This window comes from Caretta caretta, chromosome 21 (genome assembly GCF_965140235.1).
Source record: "Caretta caretta isolate rCarCar2 chromosome 21, rCarCar1.hap1, whole genome shotgun sequence".
NCBI classification, from domain to species: domain Eukaryota; kingdom Metazoa; phylum Chordata; order Testudines; family Cheloniidae; genus Caretta; species Caretta caretta.
The window spans coordinates 17966405-17989039 of NC_134226.1; the positions used below are offsets into that span (position 1 = coordinate 17966405).

The 22635-nt window shown below is 54.3% G+C and overlaps 1 protein-coding gene across 3 annotated transcripts; it reads left to right on the forward strand.

Moving 5' to 3' along the window:
• The first annotated feature begins 2148 nt into the window (after positions 1–2148).
• On the forward strand, positions 2149–15854 carry GPR61 (G protein-coupled receptor 61). Of its 3 annotated transcripts, XM_048826660.2 has the most exons (4): positions 4381–5489; positions 5571–5912; positions 11478–13526; positions 14933–15854. In XM_048826660.2, the coding sequence occupies exon 3, from the start codon at positions 11874–11876 to the stop codon at positions 13245–13247; it is 1374 nt and encodes a 457-aa protein (XP_048682617.2). In that variant the 5' UTR covers positions 4381–5489; positions 5571–5912; positions 11478–11873; the 3' UTR covers positions 13248–13526; positions 14933–15854. The 3 variants fall into 3 exon arrangements, with proteins under 3 accessions (XP_048682618.2, XP_048682617.2, XP_048682616.2); XM_048826661.2 differs by lacking the exons at positions 4381–5489; positions 5571–5912 and adding an exon at positions 2149–2517; XM_048826659.2 differs by lacking the exon at positions 5571–5912.
• The last annotated feature ends 6781 nt before the right edge of the window (positions 15855–22635 follow it).

Consider the following 22635-nt stretch of genomic DNA (forward strand, 5'->3'; position numbering starts at 1 on the left):
ATGGACTCCACTGTGCTTTTGCTAGCTAATGCCACAACAGCCTCCCAGGCTGAGCCCCTCTGGGAAGAGCCGCTCCAAAGCCTGGCCTGATTCCTTTGGCTGCTTCGGTTTCCTCAACTATCTGCAGCATTCCTGCATCATAGAATCAGAGAATCTCAGGGTTGGACCTCAGGAGGTCATCTAGTCCAACCCCCTGCTCAAAGCAGGACCAATCCCCAATTTTTGCCCCAGTTCCCTAAATGGCCCCCTCAAGGATTGAACTCACAACCCTGGGTTTAGCAGGCCAATGCTCAAACCACTGAGCTATCCCTCCCCCCCCCGAAAACCACAGCCATGACATCCCCTGGGTGCCGAGATGGGTTACATGAGCCAGGTCTTGCTGGGCACAGACACTACCTCCGTATTGTCTCTTGTCGTGTGCAGACGGAGTCTGACATCTCACTGCCCCGCAGTCCCCGGCTGCTTATCCGGGGGCACCAGTGGCTTGTGGTTAAAGGAACCTCTTGTCCCTACATATGGCTCAGTTCTAATGATCTCCACGCCCAAATGGAAGCAAGAGCGTCTTGCTTGAAGCAAACATAGCAAGCCTCAATATCACACAGTTTCCTGGGGCTTTATCAGACTATCAGGCCCTTACAAAGATGCTCCACAATGAGTGTTACTGGTATCCCAGCCTACAATAGTCAGTGTCCCTGCATCACAGAGACGCTGTCTCACTCGTGGTGCCGTCTCACTCTTCGCAGTACCTGGTCTGCTGGGGCTCTCCAGGTCGAGGCATGCCCGCTCTGCAGAAGATCACTCTGAGAAGGTGCAGTGACTTGAGCCAGCCGGATGGATGGATTGCTGCCTAGGTTCATCTCCGTTCTGGAATGGATTCAGGAGATGTTCTTTGTTCCACGGCTTGTACTCCCAAATTCAGGGTCCTGCATTGCTCATTTATACAGTATCCCAAATACCCTAGGTATTTCTGGTGCAGCTTATACAGTTCTGTATTGACCTGCTTCTGACTTCACTTACTGACTCCTGATTCAAACCGGAGTGAGAGGAGAATCGGGTCCAGTGGGGTGACTCCTGACTGACACTGGCGTGAGTGAGGGGGGGAAATTAGGCCCAGTGGGGTCACTCTGGATTTACACCGAGGTGAGTGAGGGGGGATTCAAGCCCCCTATTAATTCAGTTGTAGCCTGAACCCATGTTTAAAAAGTTCGGCTAACTTGGTTAAAGCATCCCGCAGGCTGACTTCCCGGATTTACTGGCCAATGACCCAGGACAGAACAGCACAATTACATGTCCTCACGCCTTAACCGAGCAGTGAAGTGGCCTGCGTCCATGCCCTTGTGTCATTTGCCTGTCAGACCCTCAGACATGCACATCAGAATAGCAGCACTGACCCAGTGCAGACACGGGGCTTGGCAACAGAGGGGAGTCTGGCCCACTGACTCCAATGCAGCTATTTACATAAGTGGGGGATTTGGCCCACTGATGCCAATGGAGTTATGCCGATTTACCCCAGCTGGGGTTCTGGTCCACTAACACATCAAGTGCATTCAGGTCACCTGCAGGGCCGTGCTGTGCTGGGTGGGCTATGTATGGGGCTGCCTGAGTCTCTCAGTCTGGAGTGGGGCAGGCAGATGCTCTCTAGAAGGGTCCTTGACTGATTCGCAGCCGAAGATGGTTTCCCAGTTGTGAGCCCAGTTAGTGCTGGTCCTTTATGCCCCAGCTGGCCAGCCCTGATGAAAGCAGCCCAACATCCTCAGCTGTGCATGAAGACTTGGGGCTGAAGGTCAGCAGCTGCCTAGGGGGGAGCAGCCCCCTTGTTTTGTCCAGGGAGGGCTGGGAAGGACGGCCCTCCTTTCCTATCAGGGATCTTCCCCGTGTCTTCCCCTCTGCCACTCACTAATATCCCTGCTCCCCTACTACAGTGCTGGGAACACAGGTCATTTGAGGTCCCTCTGTTTCTAATCTAGTTTGGAAGGATTTATTTTTGGGTTCTTGTAACCTAGCAATAGGTGCACGTGACCAGCGGTGGCTGCAGCCTGAATATGCATTACCTTCTCCAAGCTGCTACTCAGCAGCCGAGGAGCCCGTGCAGCCAACGCAGGCAACTACAAAGGGTTTGCCGAGCTCCGCCTTCTCTCTTGTTCTGACAGTGGCTGCTAGTGGCTAGTCAGGGCCACTGCTGCAAGGGAGATGGTTGAGCACTGGCAGAGCTGAGGACACTGCTGGGAGGAAGATCACAGCCCTGGGGTCCTGGCCGGCCTTGCCAGGGCCCTGCTATGAGGGAGCTCACAGCTGTAGTCTCACTGGTGCTAGCCCTGTGCAGTGGCAAAGAGGGAACAGATGAAAAGCAGCAGCATAAGCCCCCAAACCGACTAAATGAATAAAAGGCCGGGCTGAAATGACGACCAGCCTCCTGGCTGGGGCCATGCGGCTGGCTGTGTTGGGGGAGATGCCGCAGTGCAGCCTACACTTTCCCAGGGGAGAAGCAGATGCTAAAAAAAGCCACGCTCGTGCCAGGTAGGAAGCTAACCAGGACCCGACGCTGTGCCCCCCAGGACCAGCCCTGGGCTGCAGCTCCAGGCAGAAGGAAACGCACCTGCCCTGGGTGGCCCTGCCCAGCTCCGGGCAGAAGGAAATGCACCTGCCCTGGGTGGCCCTGCCCAGCTGCCAGGGTGTCCTGGGAGAGGTTGGAGGGACCAGAGAGTTTATTCTCTGAATGGTTTAATCTGCATCGTTTTTCCATTTCCATGTGCCATTCCCAGAGCTGCTGCTAATCCTGTGCATTGTTGGCTCCGTGCTACAGAGAAGGTTGCCGGTTTTGGTTGGACGTACGCTTGGAGGTTTCAGCACATGACATAATCTTTAACTGCAGATTCATCTTTAATTCCTGGAGACTCCAGGACAGTCCTGGAGGGTTGGCAATCCAAGGGGAAACTGAGGCAAAGTGGGGACATGACCTACCCAGGGTGCCCAGAGAGGCAGTAGCTGAGCTGGGAGCAGAGGTTGGATGGTTCCATCATTAACCCAGCAGCTTGGGACTCAGGAGAGCTCGGTTCAATTCCTGCCTCCACCACAGGTTCCCCAGGAGACTTTGGGTCAGGACCAGGAGAGGGGTCAGGCCTGGGAAGCCTGAGCGGAGGCAGGCACCACCCTGTCCCTAGGGTACCTAAGGCCCAGACCAAAGGGAGTTAGGCACTAGGCTCCTGTGCGAATGGAGGCTTTAAGCCCCACGCCGTCAGCATTTCACCCCGGCTGGCTTCTGCATGCCTTTCCGAGGCACTTGGCTCTCCCCATGTGCTGGACGTGGGGCTGTGGGTAGGTTCCCCTGAACAGCAGGGCATCTAGGAGTTAGGTGCTGTGCTACCTAAAATCCCTTTGGGAACCTAGGCCTTCTGCTCCCCACGTTTAATTCCCCCTCTGTAACATGGGGCTGATTCCTTTCTCTCAGCTTGTGAGCTCTTCAGAGTAGGACTGTCTCCTACTCCATGTGTCTGGGCAGCGCCTGGCATGCTGGAGCCCTAGGCATGGCATGGCTGTGACAATACTACTAACAATAACCCAGGAGTCCTGGCCCCCAGCCCTGTGCTTAGTCCACTAGCCCACAGCTGTTGCCCAAGCTGGGTGTTCCCTGGCTGGAAACCAGGGCCCCTGGCCCTCAAGGGATAGACTCCTACACAGTGCCTTGCCCCCAAACACTCTCCTCCTTTCCCTGTTACCATCTAGGCCCCAGCCCCAGGCTCCTCCTTGTCCCTCCCTCACTCCCCAATGCTGCTGCTGAGATATCAGACCGCTCCCATTCTCAACTCAACCCTGCTCTGCCTCACTGGCCTTCCCCACTCCCCTCTCTGCCTCCTCCACTCTACTCCAGACGGGGCCCTTTCTGCTGCCCCCATCCCCCACTCCTTGGGGGGTCACCACCCATCTTCCCCCTCTCCTTGAAGAGGTTGCTCCTGCCCCTGCCCATTGTTTAAGCCCTAACCCTTCTTTTCTGATTCCCTTGTGTCCTTCCCCCCCCCCCCCCCGTGGGCTTTGTGCCTTCTTCCAGGCTGTCCCTACATGACTACAGCTTCCTGAGGGAAGTGCCTCTCTCGCCCACTAAAGCTTCACCTACCCCAGCTACATTGTGTCTGCCCCTGGGCTGGGCCGCCAGGGCTGTGTAATCCCCATGGCACCTCACCTGTGGTCCTGTCCCTTACCCAGGAGAGGTAACAACACACCTGTCTTCTCTAGCAATCAACTTTATGAAGAAAAGGAGTACTTGTGGCACCTTAGAGACTAACCAATTTATTTGAGCATGAGCTTTCGTGAGCTACAGCTCACTTCATCAGATGTATACCGTGGGCTGTAGCTCACGAAAGCTCATGCTCAAATAAATTGGTTAGTCTCTAAGGTGCCACAAGTACTCCTTTTCTTTTTGCGAATACAGACTAACACGGCTGTTCCTCTGAAACTTTATGAAGGAGAGTAAGTATCATTGCTCCTTTATTACATGGGAAAAACTGAGGCACAGAGAGAGAGTGAGTGGGGGATGCAATTTGCAGGGTATATGTGGCCCAGCCAGGACAGAACCCAGTAGTCCTGACTCCCAGGCCTATGCCCTCCCTGCTGGATTATGCTATTGCCATTTTTAAATCATTTGTGTGTGGTCTGGGTTCAGAGGAGTTAGCTAAACACAGGGGATGGGCCACAACCAAATCCTCTCGTCCATCCAGAGTGACCTGGTGACACGATGGGAAGAGGGCGGCTGAGTTCATGGTGACCTATCATGGACTATGCCTGGGTGCAAACCCCCAGCTGTTCTCCTTTAGGGGAGACTCACCCCTCTCTGCACGCTTTGGCCCAGGGTAGCTCTACTTAGAATTATGGGGGTAGGCCGGGAAGCCGGGCTGCAGGCTCGTTGGAAGGTAGTGGAGATGGGGCCTTCATATGCTGACCCTCCTCTACCTTCCAATCCCAGGGATAGGGGGTGCTGTGCTGCTAGAGTTTCTGACCTTCATGGTCTGGGCACGTTCCGTTGCCCAATGTGGTAGCAGGGGCATCTGCTCCTGGAAGTGCTGTCCTCCATCAGCTGAGCAAGTCCCATCACTGCAATGGCATTAGAGAGCGCTGGGCAGCAAGCCCTGTGCTAGGACATGCTGTTCCCGGTGCAGGCCCTGCTGGCAGAAGCCGGACGCAGCCTGGAGGAAGCTGCTAAAGGCAATGGTTCTGACTCTCATGGGAACGCTGTGGGGCTGGCCTGGCATTAGAAGGCGGTTGGATGCTTTGCAAGGCCTTGACCTGCACTCCTTATCCCTGGTGTGAGCCGTGGACGGGGCAGGACCAGCTATACCAAACTGCAAACCAGGAGGCCTTTAGGACCCAGAAACCTTGATGATCTCCAAGCTGCTGGCTGCCTCTCACCCTTCACTGCAGTGACTCTGTGCATCATCTTCCGTGGAGGAGCATCAGCTGAGAGGTCCCCAGTACTCTGGCAGGCTGCACAGGGAAAGGTAGGAGCTGATGCCTGGATTGGGGACAGGAGGAGAGGGCTGGGGCTGGCTAGGCTGCAGCATTTCTCTCTGCATCCCCAGGTATCTGGAGTGTCTCGGTCAATGGGAGAAATGCACAGAGCCAAGTCCAGTCTCCTGACTGAAACCTCAAGCAGCTGGTGTGGAACCGGAGCTGGGCACCCGAGCTCTGGCCACCAGGGACTCTAGGATCAGTTTTAATGGAGGGGCGAGGACGTGAGCTGGGTGGAGGCAGCCCTTCAGAGGGTCCCGCTGGAAGCCAGTTCAGCAGCACCAGGGCGAAGGAATGAGCAGGGCCAGGCTGGATGCCGCTCTGCTCTCCTAGTCTGGCTCTCTTCCCTTCCACCCCTGGCCGGGGCCTGCTGGCAGGATGCTGGGGCTCGCTGCGCAGGTGGAAAGCACAGGGTAAGAATCCTGCCCCTGCAAAGGGAAGGGCGAGTGGATAGAAGTGAAGGGCCCAATGGGAGGCTGTGGGGGCAGCCTGGGCAGGAACAGGGGAGGAGGGTCACCCTCAGATTCATCAGGTTGGCTCATGTGAGCTGGGCACAACACCATGGTGGGCGTCCACAGAGTAGAGGGCAGCCTGCCTAGGGGCCTGGGCAAGCAAAGCATCCTGTGTTGAGGGGCTGATCAGGACCAAGATCGGAGCAGTGGGGAGGGCGCGTTGCTGGGGAGAGCGTAGGGAGCTGGGGATGGGCAGGGGAAAGAGAACACAGAACACAGCAGCCAGCCATCTCGCCCTGTGCCCTGCTTCTCATGGTGCCCAACACCAGAGGCTACAGATGAAGGGTAGTGCACCCCGTGTAGTATACTAACTGTTTTATACCATTCCCCCAAAAGGGGGTTCTTCCTGACCCCCAGCTGGCGATCAGCCGGCGCCCTGAAGCATAAGAACTGATAGACCCCTGATCCCAATCAGTACCACTGCAGCCATAGGGCCAGTGGGTGTGACTCCAGTGAGCATTCCCCAGTGTTCCTATCCCAGTGCCTTTGCCTTTCCTGTCCCACAGCGCTTCGCCTCAGGAACATCCACCAGTGTCAGGGGGGCGGGCAGGGGAAGGATGTGCTGAATTTGAACAGGTTTCCTCTGCTAGGAAAGGTGCTTGATGACAGAGTCGCCCATTTGCTACCACGCTGCTCCTCTGGGGGGGAATGGGCTCCTGGGGGCTGGTGGACGTCCTCCGTTGTCATGGGTGGCTACATGGACTGGGGGAGAAGTTGCCGGTGTGGATCACACAAAGGTAGAACTGCCTCACAGTCTTTGTGATCTGGACTGCATGCACTTCCCCTTGCTCCCCGCTCTGTGCCAGCTACAGCCTGCAAATGCCAGCACTGGGTGCCCGCAGCACCAGTAGGAAACTGCAATGGCCCATTTGTGCTGAGATCCCATTTACTGTTGTGCACTAAGCACGGCGGGGCCAGGTGAGTCATTCAATAGGGGGCTGACTCCACTGCTCCAGCATGGCCCTTGGGGGCACTGGGCGGTAAGGAGCATTATGTGTGGAGTCAGTGCTGACCCCAATGCCACAGTATGGTGCTCGGTGTTGCGTGCTGCTGTGGGTGAGTCAGTAGGGGGCGCTCTTCCCTCTGAGTCAGGGCTTACCCTAGTTCTCCAGCCTACTGTTAGCGGGTGCTGTGCCCCACTTCTCATTTATGCTCTAGCCCCTTTATATTGCAGTTGGCGTAAATTACTCCCAGTTTCAGGTCCCTTCCCACTACCAGCTTAGTACAGAGAAGCCTTATCTTGCTGAGAGCTGGGCCTGGCATTTTTAATCGGCAGTAACATTAATTGTACAGTATCCAACCATCCTTTTTTCCAGGTCAGTGCTATGGTGCAAGCCAGGCCGTGCGTTGCTGTTTCCCCATTTTGGGATGCTTGACCATTCAGCAGATTCCTGAGCTGGTAACAGCTGTAGTACTGAATCCCATCAGTGGTCAATATCTAACTATTCAGAGGGCTGCAAATGTTGTTACTGTTTGTTGAAATGTTGCCCTGTCTGTTCTTTCCCTGTAGGTGCCCTCCTCCCCAGGTGCTGCTTCCAGCAGATACATTCACCACTGTTTCACCTGTGTGGGAGTTTTCCATCAGAGCAATTCTGTGTTTAGGAATCAAAATTTAGGGCCAGATCTTCAGCCTTAGTTCCATTGGAGTCCATGGAGCAAGGCCAGTGATCACCAGCTGAGGATCTGGTGTGTCTGAGCTGTCCCACGCCATGAGATTCAGGATACATAGTTCTGCTGGAGCTGGCATCTCAGCACCCAGAACTAGATCTGCGAGGAGAATGGGAGTTCTGTGCTGCAAAGCTTTTTGAGATTTCAAAATCTGGCTTCATTCCGAACCAGAGGGAAAACTGAACATTTTGAAATTCTCCACTCAGGAAAATTCTGAAAAGAAATTAATGTCCAGTCCCTTGTGCTTTGATTTTTTTTTTATCTTTGTGTGATGTTAGAATATCGTACCAACCAAAACCAGCGGAAATGAAAAGTTGTTTAAAAACAAAATATTGAAATGTTTTGTTCTGAAAATGTCAAAATGGGACATTGCAACATTGCTGCAACTTCCCTCCTCTCCCCAATAAAATTGGAACAAAATCGACCAGTTTCACAGAGTGTTTCGATTTCAGTGGAACTGCATTTTCCCAGGGAATATGGTTCCATCAAAGTTCCTTCGACTGGCTCTGCCCAGACCCTTTGGAGTCACATGCGTTTCCACAGCTGGTGGCAGTAAGTTCCTGCCTTTATACAGTGCTTGAGGTTTAGGCCATGTCTACACTACGGGCGCTGCAGTGACATAGCTATGGCGCTGTAGTACCGTGATGTAGATGGTTCCTATGGCAAGAGAAGGGGTTTTCCCATCACTGTAAAGAATTCACCTTTCCAAGCGGTGATAGCTACCTGGATGGAAGCATTCTCCTGCCGACCTAGCTGCATCTAGACTGGAGGGCTGGGTCTGCTCAGCTAGAGCATTCGGTGTGTGGATTTTCCACACCCCTGAGGGAAGTCGCTATGTCAATCAGTAAAAAGAAAAGGAGGACTTGTGGCACCTTAGAGACTAACAAATGCATCTGATGAAGTGAGCTGTAGCTCAGGAAAGCTCATGCTCAAATAAATTGGTTAGTCTCTAAGGTGCCACAAGTCCTCCTTTTCCTTTTGCGAATACAGACTAACACAGCTGCTACTCTGAAATATGTCAATCGGTGTTAAGTTTAGATCAGGCATTGATGTTTGGGTTTTTTTTTTTCCATTTTGGCTAATTTCATCAAGCGGCATGTGTCTGGTGCGCTATCTTAGGCTGGGTGCACGCTGACAGGTTGTATTGCATCACTACATTGGTCAGGGATGTGAAAAATCCTCCCCCGAGCATGGTAGCTATGCCAACTAAACCCCCAGCGCAGACACAGCTCCATCAGTGGAAGAGGACCTCCGTTGACATAGCTAACTTCATTCGGGGAGGTGGCATTCCTAAGTGACGGAAATCCCCTTCCGGCGGCATAGGCTGCAGCTATGCTATGGGATTATGGTGGTCTGGCCTCCATAGTGTAGACAAACCCTGATGCTGGTGTCACAGGGTGAGATGGCTCTTCAAGGCCTGGTCTACACTAAAAAGTTAAGTCGACCCAGCTACATCACCCAGCGGTGTGAAAAATCCACCCCCTTGAGTGATGTAGTCAGCTGACCTGACCCCCAGTGTAGACAGCACTAGGGCAACAGAAGAATTCATCTGTTCTCGCCTCTCGGGGAGGTGGATTCCTACTGTGGCTGGCGAGCCCCTCTCATGACTGTCGTGAAAAATTGGGATGGGGGTCGGGGGTAATAGGAGTTTATATAAGAAAATGATCCAAAAATTGGGACTGTCCCTATAAAATCAGGACATCTGGTCACCCTACCAGCACTGTGATTCTCAGTGATACTGAGGCCCGTTTATGAAGCTCTGGCAGCAAGATGCACTGGTAGAAACAACTGTATCAAGTATCAGAGGAACAGCCGTGTTAGTCTGTATTCGCAAAAAGAAAAGGAGTACTTGTGGCACCTTAGAGACTAACCAATTTATTTGAGCATGAGCTTTCGTGAGCTACAGCTCACTTCATCAGATTCATCAAGTATGGGGCACTGGAGAATCAGATCCCCTGAGTCCTGTGGGGTTTTATACCTCTCAGAAAGTGGGGCTCTGATCTCTGTTGTTAGCATGAAAGATCTTAGTGTGCTTTCTCCCAAAGGTAAGGATGTGAACCCTGATGTCCTGGTCATATTCCAGGTTAGGTAATTACATTCGGATGGCCTAAATTCCCCTTGTAGTTTCAAGTGGACATGTTCTTCACTCTCTGTTCTCAGCAATTCGGCAGTGTTGTGGTGTGCTGTTAAACAGCTGCTGTGCTCCACTCGAGAAGTGTTTGCATTTCAGTTGTGAGCAAAGTGACTCCTGCTTAGCTAAAGCCTGTGAAGTGCTTTGGAATTCCCTTGTAATGGAAGGTGCTGTGTGATTGCAAGGTACTAGTTTACCATCTGACAGGGGGACAGTCCCAGCTCCTGTCCTTTCAGGGAGGTTATTTTTCTGGTATACTTTGTAAACTGGGCAGAGACTCCACAAGGGACACTTCCACTCCCTGTGTGAGGACAACGCCAGCGAGTGTCTGAGTGACAGGAAACTCCCGAATGCTGGGATGGCCAGGAATGGGAACCCACTGACATACACGAGCCCATGAAATATGCTAGACCTCTGATAACGGGGGACTCCCAAGATTCACTGCTTCCCTGAGGATGGGAGGCAGGGCATATGGAACACCCCAGGCCCCCGATAATGAGGCTACCTCTCAAATATAACGGATGCCCAAGAAACAGGAGATCCCCTGGAATACACTGAACATACCCGGCAATATGCTGGATGCTCATACACTGGGGAATCCCGAACACTCGGAAACCTACAGGCCCCTTGGATGAGATCTGGTGAGCACAGGCGCAGACCCAGCCAGCACAGAGGCCAGTGAGAGCTGGGGGCCCAGGGCTAGGACCTGGTGTAAATCCACTTTGCTCAATGATCAATGTGGAGCTATTGCTGATTGCTTCAGTGGAGCAGTGCTGATTACACCAGCCCAGGATCTTGGCCAATTTCTGGGCTCGCTGAGAGCAGGGAGGTGGGGATGGCCGGAGGAGGTTGATGGGGCATCAGCCACCATGAGCCAGGTATGCCCCTGGCCCTCTGTGGATGGTTTCTTTCTCTGGGTGAGCATACTCATCCTTCCTTTGCCTTTCCTGAGATCTGGGGTATGAAGCAGCCACTCACTAGTCCAAGGCAGCCCTGGGGCTCCCAGTGCGACAGGACGGTGGAGAATCCTGAGAGAACCCAGAACTCCCAAGACATTTGTTGCAGAGTCAGCAGGCCCCGCTGGTGAGGTGAAAGGAACGTAGGGATCTGGGGACCACCAGACTGGATCAGACCTACGGACCATCTAGTCCAGGATCCTGTCTGGGACAGTGACCAGCATCAGCTGCTACAGAGGAAGGTGCAGGAAACCCACAGTAATAGGCAGACATGGGGCAATCTGCCCCTGCCCCTGCTCCCTCCCCCGGGAAGATCTCGCCCAATCCCTAATAATGATAGATGGGTCTCTCTACCCTGTCCATTTTGGGAGCTTAGGAGATGCCCCTGGAGTTGGAAACCAAGGTCCAAAGCTGGGAGGAGCCCTTGGAGCAGCAGAGGGGCTGGAATCCTCCCAAAATCAAAGTGGTTTAATGGATTAGCAGCATCAGCTAGGACCTTGGGGGGCAGAACCTGAGCACCGTCCTCGGTGTCTACTCAGATCTGTGTCCCTGATTCAGCAAAGCACTTACGAACGTGCTTGAGTGTACGTATGTGCTCTGGTATGTCCGCCCTTTTAGCAAAATTCCCATTATCAGCATGAGCCCAGGGTTTGGCCCTGGCTCTTGGCTTAGCCAGTGCAGTGATTAACGCGGAATTACATTTCGTTGTAGGTGCTAAGCTTTGCCAGGGAAAAGCAAGCAGCAAGATGAGATACCAGGAGGGCTGAAAACAGACAGGAGACCCTTAGCCAGTGCACAGCCCCATCTGCAATCCCATGGCTTTTCTGGACCAGCGGGCATCACCCACCCAAGCACAATCCAGCAAGACACAGACAAGGGTGCCAAATTCGGTGCAGCTGAGCAGCAGGATGGCCAATGTAATCCAGCAGCATCGGGAAGTGTAAATGCCCTTGGAGCATGGACTTGTCCTCTGGGGCTTGGCAGCTGGTGAAGGAGCCAGCCAGAATGTGAGTCTGTGAGCTGGGATTGCTCCCTCTCTGCTGGCTAATTCTCTCTGATTACTCTAGGGGACCCAAAATAGGATGGATGATGGACCTGTGAGGGGAGATGCCGTGGGCGTCGACACCAGTCTCCATGGAGCCTTCACTCCCTACCCAGTGGGTATGGAATTCCTCCAGGCCGGGAAGGCTTCTCCATACATCCCAGAGCACCATGCACCCCAATTCCACCCTGGACACCAAGACCAGGGACGTGGCCTCAGAATCCATCGGGCTCTTCTTCATGCTTTTGATTGACCTGACGGCCATCGTGGGCAATGTGGCCGTGATGACTGTCATCATTAAGACACCAGCACTGAGGAAATTTGTCTTTGTTTTCCACCTCTGTCTGGTGGACCTCTTGGCAGCCCTGACCCTCATGCCTCTGGCCATGCTGTCCAGCTCCGCCTTCTTCAACAGCACCATCTTCGGCGAGGCCGTGTGCCGTGTCTACCTCTTCCTGAGCGTCTGCTTCACCAGCTCGTGCATCCTTTCCATCTCGGCCATCAACGTGGAGCGCTACTACTATGTGGTGCATCCCATGCGCTACGAGGTCAAGATGACCCTTGGCCTGGCGGCCTGTGTCCTGGTGGGGGTGTGGATCAAGGCGGTGGTCATGTCCGTGATCCCTGTCCTGGGCTGGCTCTCTCCGGATCATTTCAGTGCCTCCTCAGCCTACAGTGGCCGGAGCTGCTCGCTGCAGTGGAGTCAGAGCTCCTACTGCAAGTTCTTCGTGGTTTTCTTCGCCACTTTCTACTTCCTCCTGCCCGTCCTGATCATCCTAGTGGTCTACTGTAGCATGTTCAAGGTGGCCAGGGTGGCTGCCATGCACCATGGCCCGCTCCCCACCTGGATGGATACGCCGCGGCAGCGATCAGAATCCCTCAGCAGCAGGTCCACCATGGTGACCAGCTCGGGTGCCCCTCGGATTACCCCTCAGAGGACGTTTGGGGGTGGGAAGGCTGCTATCATTCTCCTAGCAGTCGGAGGGCAGTTCCTCTTCTGCTGGCTGCCCTATTTCTCCTTCCATCTCTATTTGGCGCTGAGCTCTCAGGCTTTCCCGGGCCGGCAAGTGGAGAGTGTGGTCACCTGGATTGGCTACTTTTGCTTCACGTCCAACCCTTTCTTCTACGGGTGCCTCAACCGGCAGATCCGTGGGGAGCTCAGCAGGCACCTCACCTGCTTCTTCAAGCAGCCGGCAGAGGAGGACCTCCGGCTGCCCAGTCGCGAAGGCTCCATCGAGGAGAACTTCTTGCAGTTCCTGCAGGGGACAGGCTGCAACACAGAGAGCAGGAACATTGCCTCTCCCAAAAGGGAGCCGCCCAGCATAGATTTCCGAATACCTGGGCAGATTGCGGAGGAGACCTCGGAGTTCCTCGACCAGCACATCACGGTCTCCGACAGCTACATCCGGGCCATGCCCACACCCAAGCCCGAGCCGTAGCAGACCTTTGCCCTTGACAACCTAGTCTTTCTGATGTGTGGAATAATGCAAAACCCAGCTGTCAACAGGGCACGATTTCCTAATAAACACAACCGTGGCAACTGACGTGTCCTCTCTCCACCTGAGCGCCCACACTGACAAGCAGCTGGTTCTGGTGGCTGAGTCATTTTGGCTGGCTAAGATCAATATCGTAGCGTTTCTATGATTTTTCCCTTTTCCACTTGGAGCAGAAACAGCCTCTTGGATTAAAAATTCCCTGGAATTTCCAATTTGTCTCTTGTAAGTTTCCAAAAGGCCCTCACTCAGTGCGGGGGGATGGACTAGCTGATCTCTTGAGGTCCCTTCTAGCTCTATGTTTCTATGGGTCTATGAAAAGAGCGTTGATTTGGGGGGGGGGGTCTCTAATTCAATATCCTCTTAATCCTTTCTGATCTGATCCCTACCCCCCAACTGTGTGAACCTACATCCATCCCAGGAAGGGTTATATTTTAAAAAATGGACACTCCAGCAGGAATGCCAGAACCTCCCCTGCCCTTCCCTCTTCCCCGAGGCCCCACCCCTGCTCTGCCTATTCCCCCCAAACCCTGCCCCTGCCTTCCTCTGCCCCCATTCACTTCTCTTTCTCCGTCCCTCCCATCACTCGCTGTTTTCCCCTCCTACCTTCCCCCTGCCCCCCAAGAGTCAGGAGGGACTCACCTGCAAAGCCTGGAATGGGAGTTTCAGCCGCCCTACACAGGTAGGAGGCGGCCCCAGCTGAGTAGGGGCTGGCGCAGTTTCCCCACCCACAGTAACCAGAGTTTGGGTGTCCAGTCAGTAGATCTGACAGGACACTGTCAGGTCCCCTTTTCGACTGGACTTTCTGGTCGAAAACTGAGCACCTAGCCACCCTAATCCAAATAGGAAAAGGGGGACAGCTGGGATCCCCACCACCATGCCGCTTCCCTGATTTTCCCCCACTGAGATCCCTTCGAGGAGGAGGGAGAGCACAAGCTTGAGCCAGGACACTCCTGGCTAGGCCTTGGACAAGGCACGGCGGAGCCACGTGTCTGTGGAAGGAGCAGGTGGAGACTCAGGCGAACCAGTTCAAGGGAATGTAGCTGAACAGGTGACCTTTGATCAGGCCGTGAGACAGGGGTTTCCTAGGATCCAGCTCCATTTCCTCCTACCCAGCCCCCAGACTCCAACGCAGCCTCCCACCAGGCACGCCCTGAACCTAGCACAGGCCCCAGCGCAATCTGCCTCCCTATCCCTTGGTCTTCCAGCAATCCCTCCTCAGCTTGGCCCAGGCCCCTTGCTCTGTCTCAAACGCCTCCGAAGTGCTGCTGGACTGATGACACCTGCCCAGTGGGAGGTGGGACCTGGGAGCCACTGTGGGTCTCTTCCCCCTTCCCCAGCAGCTCAAGTGCTGGGCCCTACGCTCCCCGCAACCCACACTCTTTTCCCGCCTTGTCCCCCAATGCTGCTTCATGGCCTGGGGTTGGATCCCCCGCCCTGGAGCCCCAGGGGAGCCCCCGCCCATGCATGGCCCAGCTCAGACATCAGATACAGCCTTCGCCCCAGAGAACAGAGCCAGTGCTACATGGGAAGCAGTGCTCCAGGGCAGGCTGTCCCGGGGTGCTGGGTAGGGGAAGGGAACAGTGATAGTGATTTGTTTGTATTGACATGAATCATCTTTTCCCTTCCAGAACCGCCCCCTCTGGTTTGTCTGCCCGTAGCGAAGGGGACTCTAACGCAAGGAGCCCATGTGACGCGTGAGCGGGGCAGCTGCAGGGCTAAGCCATCCCCACTGGTTGGCCCCCTCATGGCATCTTTGATCACTGGCGGAGACTTAGGAACAGCTGGTCGTGGGGTCGTGTCTGATCAGAGCCAGGCTGAACCTGAGTCTTCACCCATCACATGGCCCAAGCTAGGGGCAAGTGGGATCCAAGCTGCATTTATCCAACCACCTTGTCTGCTTGGGTCTGGCCCTGCCCAACTCTGTCAACCAAAACATGTGGAGGGTTTAGGTCTGGCAAGACCTCAGTGGTCAGGCCTTGGGTTTGCCGAACAAGGGAGTGGTTCTGATCCAGGTCCTATTTATTTGACACCCCCCGCGGCCCCCTCAGTGCAGGGCGATGGGGCGGGGAGAGGGGTTCTGATTTTGTCTCATCTCTGCTCTCGAGGGCCGGAGAGGAGAATGGCATTCACATCTCAGCCCGTGAACAAAGATCTGCTCAGCCAACCAGCCTCAGCCTGCCGGGATCTCTGGCAAAACTGCCCCGGGCATGGACAGAACTGGGACGGATGGGCCCCTTGTAATCAGCGAGCCTTTCCCAGCTGGGCTGGAGAATGGGAAATAGCCAGGAGAAGAGGCCTGGCCACCTTTGCCATAAGATTATGCACTAATCTCAGCTGGGGGGTGTCCTGACCTCAGAGCCTGCAGGGGCTCGCCCTGGCTGGGAGCGCCCTCTCCAGGCGGGTCCTGCGTGCTGAGCTGGCGAGCCAGTACATCCAGCCGAGCAGCACCGTCTGAGCTCCGTCGTCACTGCTTTCGAGGGCTAGGACTCGAGGACGTTCATTTAGGACGATTTCAACCTGGAGCACCAAATAAAACTCTTTATTACGAAACATGGCTCCCTGCCTGCATGGGACCTGGTGGGCTCCAAGCCCTGGCGCTCAGAACAAAGGGTCCAGAACAGGACGCCAGGAATGTCATCCTGCTCTGATGGGGCTTTTAGCTGTGGCCAGGTGGGTCTTGTTCTAATGAAAACTAGTTTCTCTCTCTCCTGGCCTTATCAGCTGTAGCTGAGCTCAGGACAGGACAGGGTCCAGTGATTTCAGCACAGGGCTCTGGCCACAAATCCGGAGTCAGGTGAACTGCAGTCTGTGCTCCATGTGACCTTGGGCCCATAACTAGGCCAAGAGCCCCCCAAATGGGCATGAGCCTAGGCTCCCAAATCCACTTTGAGGCACTCAAGGAAATAGCCTGATTGTCCCATGGTGCTGAGCCCCCAGCCTCCCCTTGACCCCTGTTTGAGCTTTGGGTGCTCAGCACCTCAGAAAATTAGGCTCAAGACTGCTCCATGCCTCAGTTTCCTCCTTTGTGTACCAGGGATGAGGATACTGACCTGCCTCACCACAGGCTCAGAGTCTGAACTCAGATGCAATCCTTGGGAGGAGCAGGCAGCCGGGGCCCTTTCTCCAGAGATCTCAAAGCCCGTCACAGAGGTAGGTAAGTGCTAGTCCCGGCTGCATTACAGCTGGGGCAGCGAAGACAGAGAATTGGTGGCGTGGCAGCGAGCTCATAGCAAAGCCGGGAATGGGACTCAGGAGTCCTGCCTCCTCATCCATTCACCCAGCCGCCTGCACAGGACCCTGGGGGGCAGAGAGCTGCTATTGGCTGTGAGCTCTGGCCCTGGCTCCTCCTGGAGCAGTGGGACGCAGTGATGTTTCCTGGCAGGCTACTGGGCTCCCCTGAGACCACCCCAGTGAAATGTGCCAGGGGCTGTAGCCCCAGGACAGAGGAAGAATCATAGAATCTCAGGGTTGGAAGGGACCTCAGGAGTCATCTAGTCCCACCCCCTACTCAAAGCAGGACCAATCCCCCACTAAATCATCCCAGCCAGGGCTTTGTCAAGCCTGACCTTAAAGATATTTAAGGAAGGAGATTCCACCACCGCCCTAGGTAACGCATTCCAGTGTTTCACCACCCTCCTAGTGAAAAAGTTTTTCCTAATATCCAACCTAAACCTCCCCCACTGCAACTTGAGACCATTACTCCTCGTTCTGTCATCAGCTACCACTGAGAACAGTCTAGAGCCATCCTCTCTGGAACCACCTCTCAGGTAGTGGAAAGCAGCTATCAAATCCCCCCTCACTCTTCTCTTCTGCAGACTAAATAACCCCAGTTCCCTCAGCCTCTCCTCATAAGTCATGTGTTCCAGCCTCCTAATCATTTTTGTTGGCCTCCGCTGGACTCTCTCCAATTTATCCCCATCCTTCTTGTAGTGTGAGGCCCAAAACTGGACACAGTACTCCAGATGAGGCCTCACCAATGCCGAATAGAGGGGAACGATCACGTCCCTCGATCTGCTGGCAATGCCCCTACTTATACATCTCAAAATGCCATTGGCCTTCTTGGCAACAAGGGCACACTGTTGACTCCTATCCAGCTTCTCGTCCACTGTAACCCCTAGGTCCTTTTCTGCAGAGCTGCTGCCGAGCCATTCGGTCCCTAGTCGGTAGTGGTGCATGGGATTCTTCTGTCCTAAGTGCAGGAATCTGCCCTTGTCCTTGTTGAACCTCATCAGATTTCTTTTGGCCCAATCCTCTAATTTGTCTAGGTCCCTCTGTATCCTATCCCTACCCTCCAGTGTATCTACCTCTCCTCCCAGTTTAGTATCACCTGCAAACTTGCTGAAGGTGCAATTCACGCCATCCTCTAGATCGTTAATTAAGATATTGAACAAAACCGGCCCCAGGACCGACCCTTGGAGCACTCCGCTTGATACCGGCTGCCAACTAGACATGGAGCCAAGAGCTGCAACCCTTCAAGCAGATTCCCAAAGGGACTTAGGTGCTTCTGTAGGCCCGCACAGAGCTGCCCGAATCCCAGCACTCCCACAGTGAACGACCTGCTCAGATCCCTAGCAGGATTCTCAGACTAGGCATTCCCCATCTAGCTCACCTGCAGGCATTTGACCCGGACCCTTCTCCAGCCTAGCCGAGGGCCCATACCCCTGGGCTATACAGTCAGTCTCTGGCCCAGTGAACACCAAATTATTTATAGGAAGTGGAACAGCAGACAGCCGCCATCCAGTGTACCCTGAGGATTGGGGCACTCACCTGCCAACTGGCAGACCTAAGTTGGGCTCAAGTCCCGGCTCCCAATCAAGCAGAGACGAGACTCACCTCATGCCAGGTGAGTGCCTGGGCTGGAACGGGGTGGGGTCTCTGCTTGTTCCTAAGAAAGGCTTGACTTGCTGGCATGTTTAACTCCCGCAGGGGGCTCCCAGCTGGGGATCCAGAGCAGAGAGGGGCTCCTCAGTCAAGCACCCAAGGCCCAGATGAATGGGAAGTGTGAATCTTGGCTTAAACCCTGCCCCTCCCCTCTGCATGTCACCTCGGCTGGCTTAGGCAGCTCCCCACTCAGCGTGCTGGTTTCTGAGGCTCTCTCCCCACTCAGCGTGCTGGTTTCTGAGGCTCTCTCCCCACTCAGCGTGCTGGTTTCTGAGGCTCTCTCCCCAAGCATTCGTTGTTCAGGGAGCCTGGGGACTGTGACTGCACAGGACACCTAGGAGCTAGGTCCTGCCTTCGGAAGGGGAGTTTTGCAACTGACATCTGCACGCTTGGTAGCCAGTGTCCAGTAGCCACACACAAGGGATAATCAAGAGGGAAGGCAATGGTCTCTAGTGGTTAGAGCAGGGGAAACGCTGCCCTAGTTTCTCTGGGTGAGTCATGGCCCTCTGTGTCTTTGTAACAATGGGCAGTGCCCCTCCAGGGGCCTAGGCTGTAATAGCTGGGTCTCATTTCGGGCATTGGGTGATGCTGGTGGGCCGGGATACAGGCGCTTGGACAGTGGTCTGGGGGTCCCCTCTGGCCTGGACTGCCATGACCTCAGAGCTCTATGACTCATTTACACACCTCCCCAGAGTGGTGAGCAATTCAGTCAGTTGGTCTAGCACCCAGGAGTGACATGGGCACTAATGAGTGTGAAGTACTGTGAGACGCCCAGGAAACAGGCCTTGGTGTGAATGATTGTGACAGCGGATAGTGCAGACAGACAGAGACACAGGCAGAGGCAGCTCAGGCCTGGGGATGCAGGGCAGCTGTGTTCTAGCCATGGCTCTGCTACTGGCTCACTCTTCTGCTCCCTTCCCCCCCGCCATCCACGCTGTTTGAGGCAGGGGCTGTATGCGCTGCACCCAGCATGATGGGGCTGTGGCCTCGTTCAACTAGGGGGAAGCTTTTCTTGACCTGCTGCTCACAAACCGGGAAGAATTAGTAGGGGAAGCAAAAGTGGATGGGAATCTGGGAGGCAGTGACCATGAGTTGGTTGAGTTCAGGATCCTGACACAGGGAAGAAAGGTAAGCAGCAGGATACGGACCCTGGACTTCAGGAAAGCAGACTTCGACTCCCTAAGGGAACGGATGGGTAGGATGGGTAGGATCCCTTGGGGGACTAACATGAAGGGGAAAGGAGTCCAGGAGAGCTGGCTGTATTTCAAGGAATCCCTGTTGAGGTTACAGGGACAAACCATCCCGATGTGTCGAAAGAATAGTAAGTATGGCAGGCGACCAGCTTGGCTTAACGGTGAAATCCTAGCGGATCTTAAGCATAAAAAAGAAGCTTACAAGAAGTGGAAGGTTGGACATATGACCAGGGAAGAGTATAAAAATATTGCTCGGGCACGTAGGAATGAAATCAGGAGGGCCAAATCGCACCTGGAGCTGCAGCTAGCCAGAGATGTTAAGAGTAACAAGAAGGGTTTCTTCAGGTATGTTGGCAACAAGAAGAAAGCCAAGGAAAGTGTGGGCCCCTTAATGAATGAGGGAGGCAACCTAGTGACGGAGGATGTGGAAAAAGCTAATGTACTCAATGCTTTTTTTGCCTCTGTCTTCACGAACAAGGTCAGCTCCCAGACTGCTGTGCTGGGCATCACAACATGGGGAATAGATGGCCAGGCCTCTGTGGAGAAAGAGGTGGTTAGGGACTATTTAGAAAAGCTGGACGTGCACAAGTCTATGGGGCCGGACGAGTTGCATCCGAGAGTGCTAAAGGAACTGGTGGCTGTGATTGCAGAGCCATTGGCCATTATCTTTGAAAACTCGTGGCGAACGGGGGAAGTCCCGGATGACTGGAAAAAGGCTAATGTAGTGCCAATCTTTAAAAAAGGGAAGAAGGAGGATCCTGGGAACTACAGGCCAGTCAGCCTCACTTCAGTCCCCGGAAAAATCATGGAGCAGGTCCTCAAAGAATCAATCCTGAAGCACTTACATGAGAGGAAAGTGATCAGGAACAGTCAGCATGGATTCACCAAGGGAAGGTCGTGCCTGACTAATCTAATCGCCTTCTATGATGAGATTACTGGTTCTGTGGATGAAGGGAAAGCAGTGGATGTATTGTATCTTGACTTTAGCAAAGCTTTTGACACGGTCTCCCACAGTATTCTTGTCAGCAAGTTAAGGAAGTATGGGCTGGATGAATGCACTATAAGGTGGGTAGAAAGTTGGCTAGATTGTCGGGCTCAATGGGTAGTGATCAATGGCTTCATGTCTAGTTGGCAGCCAGTGTCAAGTGGGGTGCCCCAGGGGTCGGTCCTGGGGCCGGTTTTGTTCAATATCTTCATAAATGATCTGGAGGATGGTGTGGATTGCACTCTCAGCAAATTTGCGGATGATACTAAACTAGGAGGAGTGGTAGATATGCTGGAGGGCAGGGATAGGATACAGGGGGACCTAGACAAATTGGAGGATTGGGCCAAAAGAAATCTGATGAGGTTCAATAAGGATAAGTGCAGAGTCCTGCACTTAGGACGGAAGAACCCAATGCACAGCTACAGACTAGGGATCGAATGGCTAGGCAGCAGTTCTGCGGAAAAGGACCTAGGGGTGACAGTGGACGAGAAGCTGGATATGAGCCAGCAGTGTGCCCTTGTTGCCAAGAAGGCCAATGGCATTTTGGGATGTATAAGTAGGGGCATAGTGAGCAGATCGAGGGACGTGATCGTCCCCCTCTATTCGACATTGGTGAGGCCTCATCTGGAGTACTGTGTCCAGTTTTGGGCCCCACACTACAAGAAGGATGTGGATAAATTGGAGAGAGTCCAGCGAAGGGCAACAAAAATGATTAGGGGGTCTGGAACACATGAGTTATGAGGAGAGGCTGTGGGAACTGGGATTGTTTAGTCTACGGAAGAGAAGAATGAGGGGGGATTTGATAGCTGCTTTCAACTACCTGAAAGGGGGTTCCAAAGAGGATGGCTCTAGACTATTCTCAGTGGTGGAAGAGGACAGGTCAAGGAGTAATGGTCTCAAGTTGCAGTGGGGGAGGTTTAGGTTGGATATTAGGAAAAACTTTTTCACTAGGAGGGTGGTGAAACACTGGAATGCGTTGCCTAGGGAGGTGGTGGAATCTCCTTCCTTAGAAGTTTTTAAGGTCAGGCTTGACAAAGCCCTGGCTGGGATGATTTAATTGGGGATGGGTCCTGCTTTTGAGCAGGGGGTTGGACTAGATGACCTCCTGAGGTCCCTTCCAACCCTGATATTCTATGATGATTCTATGATGATTCAGGGCCTCCTGGTTTCACTGTATGACGAATAATAACTCCAGGGAGCTGCAGGGCTTGAGTTGTGACTGTGCTGCCTGCCAGCAGAAGCCCTCCATGCCCAGCTGGGGATCCCAGGGGAGGAAGATGTCTGAGGGACTCAGCTTTCATCTCCTGTTGTTGGCTGCAGCCTGGGCAAGTGGCCTTTTCAAAAACCAATCTTTGCCCATTTTTGCTCAGGGGCCTCACATGGGGGTGGGGGCAGCAGGCACCAAGGCCTCCTGCTCCCCTGAGCGCTTTCTCTTTCTGCCCAAATGGAGCCGGGCGCCTGGCCAGGAAATATCAAGAGGCAGCAAAGTTCCCCGACAGCCAATGCAAAGGAGCTTTTTCCCCCAAGCCAGCTACTGTCTGAGTCTCTGCATCCTTTACTCCCACAGGCGGGTGGGAGGGGACTGGCTCCATCTGTGGGGCCTGAATCCCACGTGTTCCACATACACCCCTGGAGCCTTTTGTTCTCCTCCCCAGGCTAGCCTTGCTGGGTCTCTCCGGTAGAAGGTGCCTCTGGCCCTGCTGGGGGTCAGGCTCTGAGACCCCTGGCTCAGTTCTGCCCCTTGGGGATCAGGCCCCCTGGCCAGAAATGCACTCAGCGAGCACTGTGTTTGCAGCCAGAAAGCTGAACCCCAACCGCCTTGTTCTGGCAGCTCTGCTCTTGGGATCCCTCCTGGGGAGTCTCCCTAGGGCCTGCAGGCCGAGCCACCCCACATACGAGTGAGTCCTTCCTGAATGGAGCATGGCTCTGGATGCACCAGCCCAGGCACTGTTCACATACACGTGTGATCTCCTGCACACACTCCCAGCACCTCCTGCACAGTCCGTCCTCCCCGCCTCCCCCTCATCTCCTGCAGGATCCTGCAGGTCTGACCTTTCAAGCTCTTCGGAGCCTCCCTGTGCACGTGGCTCACGCGCTCGTCCCTTGGAGCCTGGAGCCCCCAGCAACCGCTCCGCTCTGAAGAGCGCTTCCCACACCTGGGCAGGGCGGAGCAGCAGCCCTAGGAGAAAGCGCTTGTGTCATAAGCTGCTCTATGGGTAATGGAGAAACATGGCAAAGGGGCACGGGAGCCACGCCGGCACCAGGCTCTGCA

What these genes read in the sequence shown, in the direction of transcription:
- GPR61 (XM_048826661.2), top strand. Translation starts at nt 11,874, where the DNA reads ATGCCGTGGGCGTCGACACCAGTCTCCATGGAGCCTTCACTCCCTACC.